Source organism: Falco naumanni, chromosome 5, assembly GCF_017639655.2.
Source record: "Falco naumanni isolate bFalNau1 chromosome 5, bFalNau1.pat, whole genome shotgun sequence".
NCBI classification, from domain to species: Eukaryota; Metazoa; Chordata; class Aves; order Falconiformes; family Falconidae; genus Falco; species Falco naumanni.
The window spans coordinates 33,841,297-33,853,237 of record NC_054058.1 but is presented as its reverse complement, the minus strand read 5'-3'; the positions used below and the strand labels follow the sequence as shown (position 1 = coordinate 33,853,237).

The following is an 11,941-nucleotide window of genomic DNA, read 5'->3' as shown; positions in this document are numbered from 1 at the left end:
GTTTGAAATAGGTTATTCAATCACCTGGTGCTTCTTAAAGCGGGCGGCTGATATGTTGGTTCTCTGCAGTTTGTGTTTATCGACATTATTATGCAAGTCATAGATTTTGCCCCAAGAGAGAGATGAAAGGCCTGTAGACACTAAAATGTTATGTCCTTTTCGTGGCTGCAGCGTTGAGGTGTGGTCGGGTACGCTATAAAGCATTTAATATTTCTGTAGACTATTTATTAAAGCCCTAGAGAGAAGAACTTATGATTTCATTTCATTACCACTTCACTCATAAAAAAAGCAATATGGAATCCTATACTCTTTTTAAGCCTTCTGACCATTTAACATTTATCTCCATACCAGGACTGTTGGCTGTGAAGCCCTGGGGAATGCTGCAGAGAGCAGAGAGTCAACCAACTTCAAATGAAGTTATTACAGCAACTGAGTAGTTTCAGCTTGTGGAAAATGATGGAGCTCGGTGCATAAGAGTAACCTCTCATGTACCAGGAGCACATTTCTGTCGTGTCTGAAACGCATGTAAAATAGTAAGGTCAGTATTCAGGATCCTACCCAAGACCAAGCCTGGGATGGTGTAAATGCTTGTTTAGTGCTATAAGTACTGTGGAGAACAACATAAGGAATGAGCTGGAGGGATCCTGAGTCACTTCCACCAGTTTAGCTTAGGTTAGGTAATCGGTAGCAGTCTGGTGTTTGCACAGATAAATCAGGATGAAATCTTGGCCTTGAAGTGTTTAGGATGTAGATTTTTGGATATGAAGTGAACTGGTGCATAGAGGAGAGAGAAGGGGAAGATTGCAGCATCACAGGTTGACTTGGATGACAGAGGCTTGTGGCATGTAATGACCAAAATTCTCTTACCTCTAGGCTTGAATACCAGCTGCCACACTTTCTTACCCAAACTATTCCCTCTACACCTGTGTGTTTCTGATGGATGTGAGGCTCCGTGACTCCATCCTCCTTGCTGCCTGACTACCCTTGTACATAGGCACTTCTCTCCCCTTTCAAGGCTGGAGCAGGGAGGCTGCTCCTGTTGCAGTGTGGATGGGGGCAAAGGCAGCAGTGCACCTCAGGTCCTGCAGTGCTGTGGTAGGGACTGTGGGGTTTCATGCTCTTCTCCTGAGCTCCAGGACAGGTGTCTTCAGCCCTCAGTTGACATTTCTCACCTGCCAATGCCTGTGATGTGTGCCCCTTTGGAAAAGTCCAGAGGTAGGTGTGTGCTTTGGAACAGCAGTGCTAGCTGGGGTTTGTTATCAGGCTGCGCTCTGACTGCAGTCACCTCCTGGAAGGCACTAATCACCTTCCTGGTGTGCCAGGCTGTTATCAGTCCTGATGGGGCTGAAGGAGAAAGGCTGGGAGGTGTCCCAAAGCATACCCATATTGTTTGTCAGCACAGTGGCTTTTCCTCCCAACACAGATATTTGGCTTGCCTGGGGTAGCCAGAGACCTTAACTACTGGCTGGATGGGTGTTAAGTGAAGCCCTGTTGTGTCCTTGTGTCTCTGGCCTGCCACAAATTACTGTCTGTTGACTATGATATCCAGGCTCAGCCAGCGGCTAATCCTGGGCATTCCCTGGAAAGGCAGGCAGGTGTGGGGTAACTAGCTCCCATGTAGCTTTTATCCCCTTCCTCCCTCCTACAGAGGCTGGGGAGATGACTGGGCCACTCTGAATATGGTTAGCTTTTAAGGACATGTCTCTTCTGACATTGTGCTCTATTAGAAAATGGTATGTGTTACCCCAGGGGGAAAGGAGATTGAGATCAGCATGGGAAAGGAAAGGCCTTTGGAGCGATGGAGCTGATGATACCAACTGTCCTGGCCTTTTCTCCTGCCTGCCCTTGGCAGACCAGGGGAGAGGGAGGCAGGGTGCTGCTGCAGATGGCAGTGCTCTTCAGATCTCCTGCCGTACAGCTTGACACTGTGTCTGGGTCCTTGAGAACCTAGGACAGGCTCCTGGCACTGTGTTTCAGCAGTGCCCTTTCTGTCTAGAGTGGGACATATGCCAGTCCAATACGAAAAGCAGAAATGATGCCATCAGTGGCACCCACAATAGCACCTGACCCGAAATAGCTTCCTAGAAAAAAATAGGGAGACTGATTAGGTTAGACAAGCCTGAAAGGGAGCAAGACATCCAGCTGACGACTGACAGGTGTAGGTCTGTGACCAGGGGCTATAAATCCCACAGGTCAGCTCTCCAGCCACCCTTACGGGAAAGACAAACAGTTGTGGGGAGCACTCAGGACCTGCCTTCAGTGAACCATGGGGCTCAGTGACCAGGAGTGGCAGCAGGTCCTCACCATTTGGGGAAAGGTGGAGTCCGACCTTGCCGGCCATGGGCATGAAATTTTAATGAGGTAGGCAAGAAGCTTTGGTCCTAACAGTAAAACTGAGAACCTTTGATGAGAGATGAAGGAAGGTGTATATTTAGTACGGGGGCTTGTTTTTGGCCATGTTTATTTCAATAGGCTGGGTGGTTTTTTTTGTTGTAGGGTGGTGTTCTTTCCATTGCTATGGTTTCTGGGTTAAAAATTACTCGCTGTGTAAAGTGTCTGCGCTTCTGTCTCTCCATCTGTCTATGGGTGCAGGAGCAGGCCAGTGCCGTTTTCAAAAGATGGTGGGACTTTGTCACTGCCTCTGCCTCTGCTGGCAAAGCTCTGCTTTGGATCCTCATTGCCCAAGCAGCACGGAGAGAAAAGCCGGAGCAAATTGTGTGTCCCGGGCCTTCAGATGCTCTGCAGCAAGGATGTGGGGAGGCAGGGAAGGAGAGGAGAGGAAAATCACCTCTGTGACAATTTTCTTGGTATCTATGATTTCAGCAAAATTAACTGTGAAGTACCTGAGTATTTCCCTCTCCCTACCTTAGTCTCAACTGGCAGAGCCCTGCGCATCCTGCTTTTTGGCCAGAAATCTGGGTGGTAAGACTTGTCCACTTCCTGATGATGAATTTGAGGTCTGGGTGTGAAATGAGGCACATCCTTCCCTCTGCTTCCCTCCATGATTCTGGTGTCAGAGTAGGAATGCTTGTGAGGTCTCCATCTGAGAGGATCCCTGCCCCAAGGCTGTCCTTGTGGTCCTGGCCCCCTGAGAAGGGAACATCCTGGGTGCCAGCAGCAAGTCACAGAAATTTGGAAGGGATCTCAGGGATGCAGAGTGGGAAACAACATTGGGTGGGAATTGGATACTAGCCTATCCTTAAAGACCAGCACGGACGGACCCTCTCCAGATCTCCCCCCTGAGCCCATGCACACTATGATATGCCAGAAGGGTACAGGTGCTGAGGAGAGCAGTGGAGATGTGGCACATACTTGGGGGGTTTCCTAGCCTAACTAAACATGGCTAAAGGAAGGACCCCACACCACCCAACAAGTCCACTGAAAAAGCTTTTTCAAAGATGAGCCACAGCAGGGGGCTGTTTCATTTACCTTCTTTATCATGGCCCAGTTCACCTGCCGTTTGAGAGGAAGGGAGAGATAGGGGCAGCTGGGTGGCAATGTGATGGCTCTCCCCTCATGCAGTCCAGAGCAGGCGTGCTGGAGGGGTAGCAGGAACCTGAGCCCTCCCCATCAGTCCATCTCTGTGAGGTGGCTACTTTGGCTCTGGAAGTGCCATGAGACAGTAACAGCAGTTTCCAAGTGAAGAGGTAATACTATTTTTCTTACAGGTATCACAGAGCAGAGCATGGTATTACATAAATAGATGATACCCGTCTCCCCTGTGACTTTGTGCTCCCCAGCCAACTCAGGCCATTTCTTCTTTTAAGGGGTTTCTGAGGGAGGAGAGAGGCAGGGGAAGCCAGCAGCTCTCCATTTAGGTATGTGTCCCTATGTCCATTGTTAAAGACTTCTTAGGCAGATGTCTCATCCTGGCAATATGTTTAGAAAATACTGATTCAACTGGATGTTTTCCAAAGGAAACAAAAAAATACCTCTCAGAAGAATTTTCAAGAGTTTTGGGAGTATATAATCTTTGGCAGACATGATTCAACCATAGCCAGACTCAATGGAAGGAGATTTTTAGAAATAACTTAATCTCATTTCAAGGTGCAAGGTTTTTTAATCTCTGAGTGGGACACAACCTGTGTCATGGAAAGACACAGGAAAAAAGGAAAGGCCAATGCTGGTGTGCTCAGCATCTGGTGAAGTACAGAAATCCTTTGGAGACCTTTGAAGTGAAACACCAGCAAAGACTGGTCACTCATCTACAGAATCTTTTTGCCACAGAACAGCTTGTGTTTTCCATATGCTTGAGGCATTTATTAGTTGGTTTAACATATACATACACCAGACAGTGGAGAGTCTGTCCCTCATGGTAACATACTTAGGAGAAACGTCCAGTTTGAGATGGGACACGAGCCCCGGCAGTTGCAGCAGCAGCACTCTCCCATGGGCAGAGCAAGAGCGCAATCAGTGCACTGCGAGAGGGAGGATGGTTTCATGGCTGAGGTCCCGGGTGGGAGCTCCAGACACTGCTGCAGGGAACTTGGATGAGCCACTTCACAGCTGTGAGCTGCAGGACCCTGTCTGTAAAGTCAGATATTGCTTTTGCTGGTGCTTCAGCTAGTTGGATTATAGCCATCGGAGGGTATAATACCTGAAAATAAAGTTGTGCACGGAGCTGATGTCTCTCAGCACTTAATTATTAAACTACTAATAATCAGGACAGGCAGTATCCCCTTTTCACCTTGAGCTTCGGACTGTGTCAGGGGAAAGAGTGAACTTTCCTGCTAGTTTGGTTGCCAGTGTTGTCTGCATCCTGTCTCCTAGGAAATGCAGCAGGGGCGAAACAGTGGGGACAACAATAGCCTGTCTTTTAGATATTTTTCCACCTTCTTGATTTCATTTCCATTTTGGGATTGTAGTGCCTATGTATAGCACTGCATGGCATGGCACCAGCATGCCTGAAGGCCCCACGCTCTTGTGACCCACTCGCTCCCAAGAACTTTCTGAGGTGCCACAGTGCTGGATGGAGGAACCACACTGCTGGCAGCTGGGCTGAGCTGAGGGGTGGGAAAAAAGGGCAGGAACCAAATTCCTCTGTGTCTGCAGTCATAGGGTGGGGACACAGTAAGCTCCCACCCAGCTGATGTTCAAGAACACCTGAGCTCCAGATGTGAAGGACCTGAGGCTGCTCCCTTTTCTTTGTGTATGAGAAGTCTCTAGAACTCTCCTTTCCTGGTCAATGCAGAGATGGGCTGGGAAGAGGGTCCTGGTGAGACCCAAGGGGCTACAGGTTGGCTCCTCAGTAACAGTAAGTCAATGAAGACAGGTGGTTTTGTTTGGTTTTGTTTCTCCTTCATGAATGCAAGAACTCATCTCTCAGTACCATGACCAGATGTGTCTCTTGTTTCTATCTTAATACAATTGATATAACCCAGGGGACTGGTGCCAAAGAGTTAGCAGACCTATGTAAAAAAATATGGATACTTGCTCTGTTGCTCTAGCTGGACATGTTTAGGGCAGTGTCTCCATCACAGCCAGAGAGAATGGAAAAAGACAGCCGTGATCATGTTAGGACATGTGTAAGAGGATGGGATTAAAGTAGATACAATACTCAAAGGAGATGAGTCAGGAGCTTCTGCTCTCCAAAGACAAGAGGCTTTTCATTGTTTGTTAATGACAAAAAGCAGTCTGTACAAAATAAACAGAAAGGAAACTTCTGCACACAGAGCATCATCACGTTGCAGAACAACCTACCAGAGGAAGGTTGAAAAACACTTAAACCATATTCACAGTAGGGTCATATGCTTCCCTGGCTTATATACATGCTAAAAGGAGTGATTGTCAATGGTAGTGATTTGGAAAGGATCTAGTGTCAAAGTTCCCAGGTTAAATTAGCTTATACTAGCAGGAACTAGCTAAGAGCTTTCTTTGGAGGGAGAAGCAGCTTATCACACCTTTGCCAGTCCATATACTCTGAAATACCTATAGCAGTTGGACCTCAGCTGTGGTCTGGGTGACAGCTCTCCCAGGTCTCACAATACCTCTGCTTTTGTTCACAGACTCTTTCAGGACCACCCTGAGACCTTGGATCGTTTTGAAAAGTTCAAAGGCCTGAAGACCCCTGATCAGATGAAGGGCTCTGAAGATCTGAAGAAACACGGAGTTACTGTCCTCACCCAACTGGGAAAAATCTTGAAGCAGAAGGGTAATCATGAATCAGAGCTGAAGCCCCTGGCTCAAACCCATGCGACCAAGCACAAAATCCCTGTCAAATATCTGGAGGTATGGAAAAGCGCAGGAAATCTTGGTGTCTGATGTGTAGTGAATGTGTGCAAGACAGCTATGTGAGAGCTGTGCTTTTTTTTACTGATGGCCGCTTGGACTCCAGCGAGCCCTCCCTCAAGTCCAAGGTCTCTGTGTACATGCAGGAGGAGGCACAGAAAAAGGGTTCATGGTATGCAAATGGTATGTGAATCTCCAAGTTTAGATTTCCCATTCCAAACACCACATGCAGTCTGACCAATCCCTGACAATAATAAACCAGCCCGTGCAGCCTCTGCATGCCTGGGAAACAACATTACATAAGAACTATCAGTGGCTGGACACAAGGGATGTACAATTTTAGAGTAAGCCCTGGAGGATCCATTGGAGACCAAGCCCCACAAAACTAAGTGTTGTACAAACACAGGGCATGAATTTTCAGCCTTAATGGATGAGATAGGCAAGAGTGGGAAGGGCCATGGTCTACTCAAGGTCATGAAGCAGATCAGCGTCACAGCTAGGAATAGAGCCCAGTTCTTCTGCCCAGCCCAGGCTCCTTGTGTGCTAGACCTCGCTGTCTCTCCGGAGACTGTGGGAAGGGCTACTGAATTAGCTCGGAGATATTTCCAGGCTCTGCAACCTATTTCTTAGTCTGGCTTTTCTGAAAATAAACCTTGAGTGTCCCTTCAGTTTTTCTTTCTCTCTCTCCTTCCTCACAGTTCATTTCTGAAGTCATTATCAAGGTCATTGCTGAAAAACACTCAGACTTCGGGGCTGATTCCCAGGCTGCGATGAAGAAGGCCCTGGAGCTGTTCCGAAATGATATGGCCAGCAAGTACAAGGAGTTTGGTTTCCAGGGTTAGCACATACGCACAGAGGAACACCACGAAGGAGGCCTGGCCATGCATCTTAGAATAGCTTCCCCAGCACTGTTTTGAACATCTCACAATTGGCCATCCAAGATGTGTGGGAAAGCTTTGATGAGAGGCCAAGAGTCACTCCAGGCAGCATAGAGGCACTCAGAGTGATATCTATGATAAACCATTGTTTCTTGGCTTCATGTATACAAGAGAAATAATCTGCTTTCTTAGGAAAAATAATGTATGGGGTTATCTGTGAGCTTCTGCCTATCCTATTCCCTTTTTCTCTCTCCCTCCCCCAAACCCAGTCTTATCTGAGAGGTGAATGGCATAGCCAGAAATGAAGGGGTGTGGAGGAACGAGGGGAGTGTTGAGGAGTGTGGTGAATGAGAAGTAAAAGGATGACTCAAATAGTCTGAAAGGGATGTCAGGATGGAAAGTAGGGGCGCAGCATCCCATTCCTCCCACAGGTGAGACTGTTAGCAGGTTACTGTGGAGAGCTTCCAGCACAGTATTACCTTGCTTTGTGGGGGTGAACACACCCAGTCAGTCTCCAGGGTCTGCCAGCTCAGAAACTTGCATTAGTTGCTAAACTCACATTAGCAAAACTATAAAGAGCAGTACTCTCTGTGATCTGTACGTTTCTGGTAGCCACTGCTATGCATCTGAAGTTCTGTTACACTGGAGAGTAAAGTATGTGTTTCTCAGAAAATAAAAATTCCTGCACCAGTGTCATGTGTTTGCTCCTAGCTTTACAGGCACTCCAATGAGAAGTGGGGGAGAAAGAGAAAGCAGAAAGGTGTTTTGCATATGCACCCGGCTGCACTGCATCCTGTGGTGTCTGTCCTTCCGTGGCTTGAATGGCATGTGGTATCTGTCTCAGCCAGGGGACTTGGGACACTCAGATGTCACCATGGGGTCATGACCTGGTTACTGGACTTCACAGTGCAAGCTGGCAGCCTAGACTCAGTGCCTTGGAGCTGAGAGAAGTGCTCCCTGACTAAAGGCCATGGCCGCTGCTGTGCTGGGGGGAATGCGGGGAGGGAAGGCCCTTGGCTTATTTGTGGGGTGGTAACACGTGTAAGTGGGCTTGGGTTCCTGCAGCAGCACGGTGCATTGCTCCCTCCAGGCAATGGAAAACAGGGCTGATTAGCCCTGGAGGAAGGTTGTAACAAGCACCAGCGTCTGAAGACTCAAGCTTTGGTCTCTGTACCATTTTGCATTTTTGCAGAGGTGTCTCTGCAGTGCATGCTGCACTGTGTTTACAGATGTACGCCTATGTCCTGTGGGGGAGCTTAAGGGACACCGTGACAAGGTGCCTACCTCTGTCTGCTGCCCTCCCCCAGTCCTGGCACCACAGTGAAGTACAAATGACCTAATTCTGCTGAGGTGGGGGAAGAGGCTGAGGGCCACATTGTGCCTAAGGCTGTTCAAGGGTTAGTCAGAAAAGGCTGGAGCCTGAAAAGGGTTTTTGAGTGCAAAGTCTTGACCAGACACCCAGGTTCACAACTGACTCTTTGGGAGCTGTGCAGTTTCTCTGGCTGGACCTAGTCAGAGGGGCAGTTATACCCCACAGTGAGCACTGGGGTCCTCATTCCCTCCTCTTCCTCCATCCCCATCATCCAGCTCAGGGCCTCAGCAGCAGGGTGCTGCAGTCTCTTGTGGCCTATGCACTCAAGCTGTATCCATGCAGAAAGCAAGGTGGATGACCAGCGTGTTGTCTTTCTGTATATTTGCACAGGGTTGAGATCATTCATGGCAGTGTCACACCTTGGCACAGCAGCAGGATTCTACAGAGGCAAGCAGCTGGGTTGTGGCTATAGGAAATGCGTGGAGTCAACACGGCAGCTCTTTTCTGGTACAGAGAAAGTAATGCACCTTATCTCACAGAGATAGTGCGAGGGCAGGCATGAGAAAGAAAAATGAAGTGCTTAGTATTAGGAGCTACTAGCAGGGTCTGGTTCAAAGCACTCCCTGCTACACGGAGCCACCAGCTCCCTTAAAAATCAGTCCTGAACCAGTGTGATCTGCTGTGTCTTTGGTCAGGGTGCAGGCCACAACATTATAGTCTCTGAAACAAGAAGGAATGAATTCCTTCTTGGAACAGAGCATCTCTGATTTCTTGCTCTTTACAAATCCTCACTTTACCTCTGGGAGCCTGCTTGGGGTTTCAACCTTTCAGAGTGTCACAAAAGCATATGCTGTCACCTAGATGAAGTTACAGCCAGGTGGTCCTTGGCTTAAGCAACTTGCTTCATCTGACTCCAGTCTACTCTGTCTGGCTTTGCAGGGAGGGCAACCTATTTAATTAAGGTCTAGGATTGCCTGTCCAACACAATAAGATTTCCTGCCAGTGACAACAGCCTCTAACTCAGGATTAAAAGCTCTGCTATAGCAGCTGCCTCTGTCAGTCTGAGTGGGATCGGAGTTGTCTCTAAATAGTTTTATGTAAGGTAGTGTGGTGGAGAAGGGAGGGTTTGCATTTATGTTGTGCCTAGCTACTGGTTATTAGGTAGCTGGAATAAATGTCAGTCTGTTGGGAGCACTGACCCTTCGCTTTGCCTGCCTTACCCCCCTGCACTAGGGACCATCCTTACATATGTGCTGATCAGATGTGGGGCCTGATGTGGGTTTTCTGGTTGTGTCTATGGCCCAGTGAAGGTGTGCAAGCTGAGATGAACCAGCAAGTTCAGATACCAGTAACAGTGGAGCTATCTACAGCAGGGTCAGTGAGATGCTTGTGGTGAAATCCATGTGCCTGCACCTTTGCTGCTCTGGGTACTGTGTATGCCCTTGGCTGCAGTCCTGACATAGTGCAGTGCCAGGGTAGGTTTAGATTGCATATCAGGAAAAAAATTCTTCACTGAAAGGGCGGTCAAGCATTGGAACAGGCTGCCCAGCGACATGGTGGAATCACCATCCCTGGAAGTGTTTAAAAAATGCATAGATGTGCTTAGGGACATGGTTTAGTGGTGGGCTTGGCAGTGCTTGGTTAATGGTTGGACCTGATGATCTTAAAGATCTTTTCCAACCTAAATGACTCTATGATTCTATGATAAATGTAATTCCCACACCACGAGTTTATAAAACTCCTGCAACAGCCCCTGCTTTAGGGACAGGGGAAGATTCCTAGAGGAAAGGGGATGGTGGGGAAAGGATTTTTCAGCTCCATGCTCTATTGATTCAGCATCTTTGTTGGAGTCACTGTTTCCATTGTGCTGCTAGCACATGTAGCTTTTCTGGTTCATGTATGGGACAAAGTCCCACAGTAGAGATAAACCATCAGCATAAGCCCAGAAATTTTCATGCCTCCTTTCCAGGAATAGCTTTACATAAGAAGGATGGGTCCTAGGGGCTTGTGCCCAGCCTCCCCTATCCATTAACACCATTTGATGCCACATACACGTTCCTGGTCACATGATGGGATGTGGATTGTGTAGCTGCCAGCCTCCTTGCTCCAGCACGTATACACTGTCTACAGCCAGGTCAGGCTTATGGCTGTCCTATGCTTTCCACGCACTCCTGTCATTTGTTTTATGCTAATAATGCTGTTTCTGGCAGCAAATGGGTTATGCACCTGCATTCACCCTTAGGCTGGAAAACATCCTTGCTGCTTTGCACTTGACATACTACTCTGCTCCCGCTGCCGTGGTTTCCATTGCATGGCAGAGCTCCCCATGGCACTGAGCCAGTGACCTGTCTGTGTTTTCTTGGGCTTCGGTGTCAGACGCTGGCATTAGGATCTCAGATGCAGGGAGCCGTCCCTTGCTTCCCAGGTGCTGTGCAAATGAGCCAGTCAGCCCCAGCCAGGGTACAACAATACTGCAGGCTGCTGTGCTGCCTGTCTCCCTTGTCTTTACTTCTGCCTCCTGATCCTACCTGGCTCAAATACACCTGCCAACATCAGGGAGCATCAACAAGCAAGTGCTGGGGACCAAACTATTAATCCTGTGATTTGTGTCTTGGTCTCCTCAATGGGAGAAAGGGATGGAGCTCTAGTGACTAATTATGTTAAATATTTAGCACGTTAGCATGAAGCTTGTGGCATTATTCATGTTTGCATCTCCCTGCAGGGCTAACATGAAGAAAGGACAGGGAAGTTTCCAGTCCACATGATAGTCACCGAACAGATATGTCTGCTTTCTGGGTATTGAAGCACAGACAGTGCCTAAAGGATGTAATGTCTATATGACACTGTAATTTAATAAGGAGACTCAAATGCTCACCTGTACCACGTGCTTTCAGATGAAGATTATTTTTGTCATGATCCCTACGTTTTCCACCATCTGATCAAAACCTGCCCCTTACGTTATGCCACTGAGAAACCAGTGGTGGAGCCAGGTGTTTGTTTGATGTAGACTTGCTTGCCCATAATGTTTTTTCCAGGAGATCCATGGCATCTGAGCATGTTCTCCTCCTTCCTGGACTCAGTCCTCTCAGGTTTGCTCAAGGCTGAATCCTTGCTTGTTCAGGCTGCCACAGGGCTTAACACAGTCTGTGCTGCTTCTCAGATTAAGCACACACATAGACACATGGGCCAGCTTCACAACACGCATCATTAGCAAAGCCCCTCTGTCCAAATCCTTCAGATTCCAGTGTGCTTGTGTGCCGGCTCTTCATTTGGTAGCATGATACATATTATCATATTGTGCTTAAATGATGTTTGGCCATAAGACCAAGTTTTGCTGAGGTCTAACCGAGCAAGAAGACAAGACTGCAAGGGCATGGCACCTGGAGAGTACTGGTAAGTAGGGGGCTGTTAAATTTCATGAAGATGTGCTGGCAGAGTCAAGGAGGCCACCTGGAACAGTGGTGTGAAACAGTAAGTGAAAAGGGAGAAATCCCAATCAGCCTCTTTTATCCAACAGGCTAAT

At 48.0% G+C, this 11,941-nt stretch overlaps 1 protein-coding gene across 1 annotated transcript; it reads left to right on the top strand.

Moving 5' to 3' along the window:
- Nucleotides 1-2,132: 2,132 nt before the first annotated feature.
- Nucleotides 2,133-7,796, top strand: MB (myoglobin). The gene is made up of 3 exons (XM_040596907.1): nucleotides 2,133-2,361; nucleotides 6,006-6,228; nucleotides 6,927-7,796. The coding sequence occupies exons 1-3, from the start codon at nucleotides 2,267-2,269 to the stop codon at nucleotides 7,068-7,070; spliced, it is 462 nt and encodes a 153-aa protein (XP_040452841.1). The 5' UTR covers nucleotides 2,133-2,266; the 3' UTR covers nucleotides 7,071-7,796.
- The last annotated feature ends 4,145 nt before the right edge of the window (nucleotides 7,797-11,941 follow it).

What these genes read in the sequence shown, in the direction of transcription:
- MB (XM_040596907.1), top strand. Translation starts at nt 2,267, where the DNA reads ATGGGGCTCAGTGACCAGGAGTGGCAGCAGGTCCTCACCATTTGGGGA. An exon ending in GGGCATGAAATTTTAATGAG is followed by an intron (nt 2,362 to 6,005) that starts GTAGGCAAGAAG and finishes TTTTGTTCACAG; the next exon opens with ACTCTTTCAGGACCACCCTG. An exon ending in TCCCTGTCAAATATCTGGAG is followed by an intron (nt 6,229 to 6,926) that starts GTATGGAAAAGC and finishes CCTTCCTCACAG; the next exon opens with TTCATTTCTGAAGTCATTAT.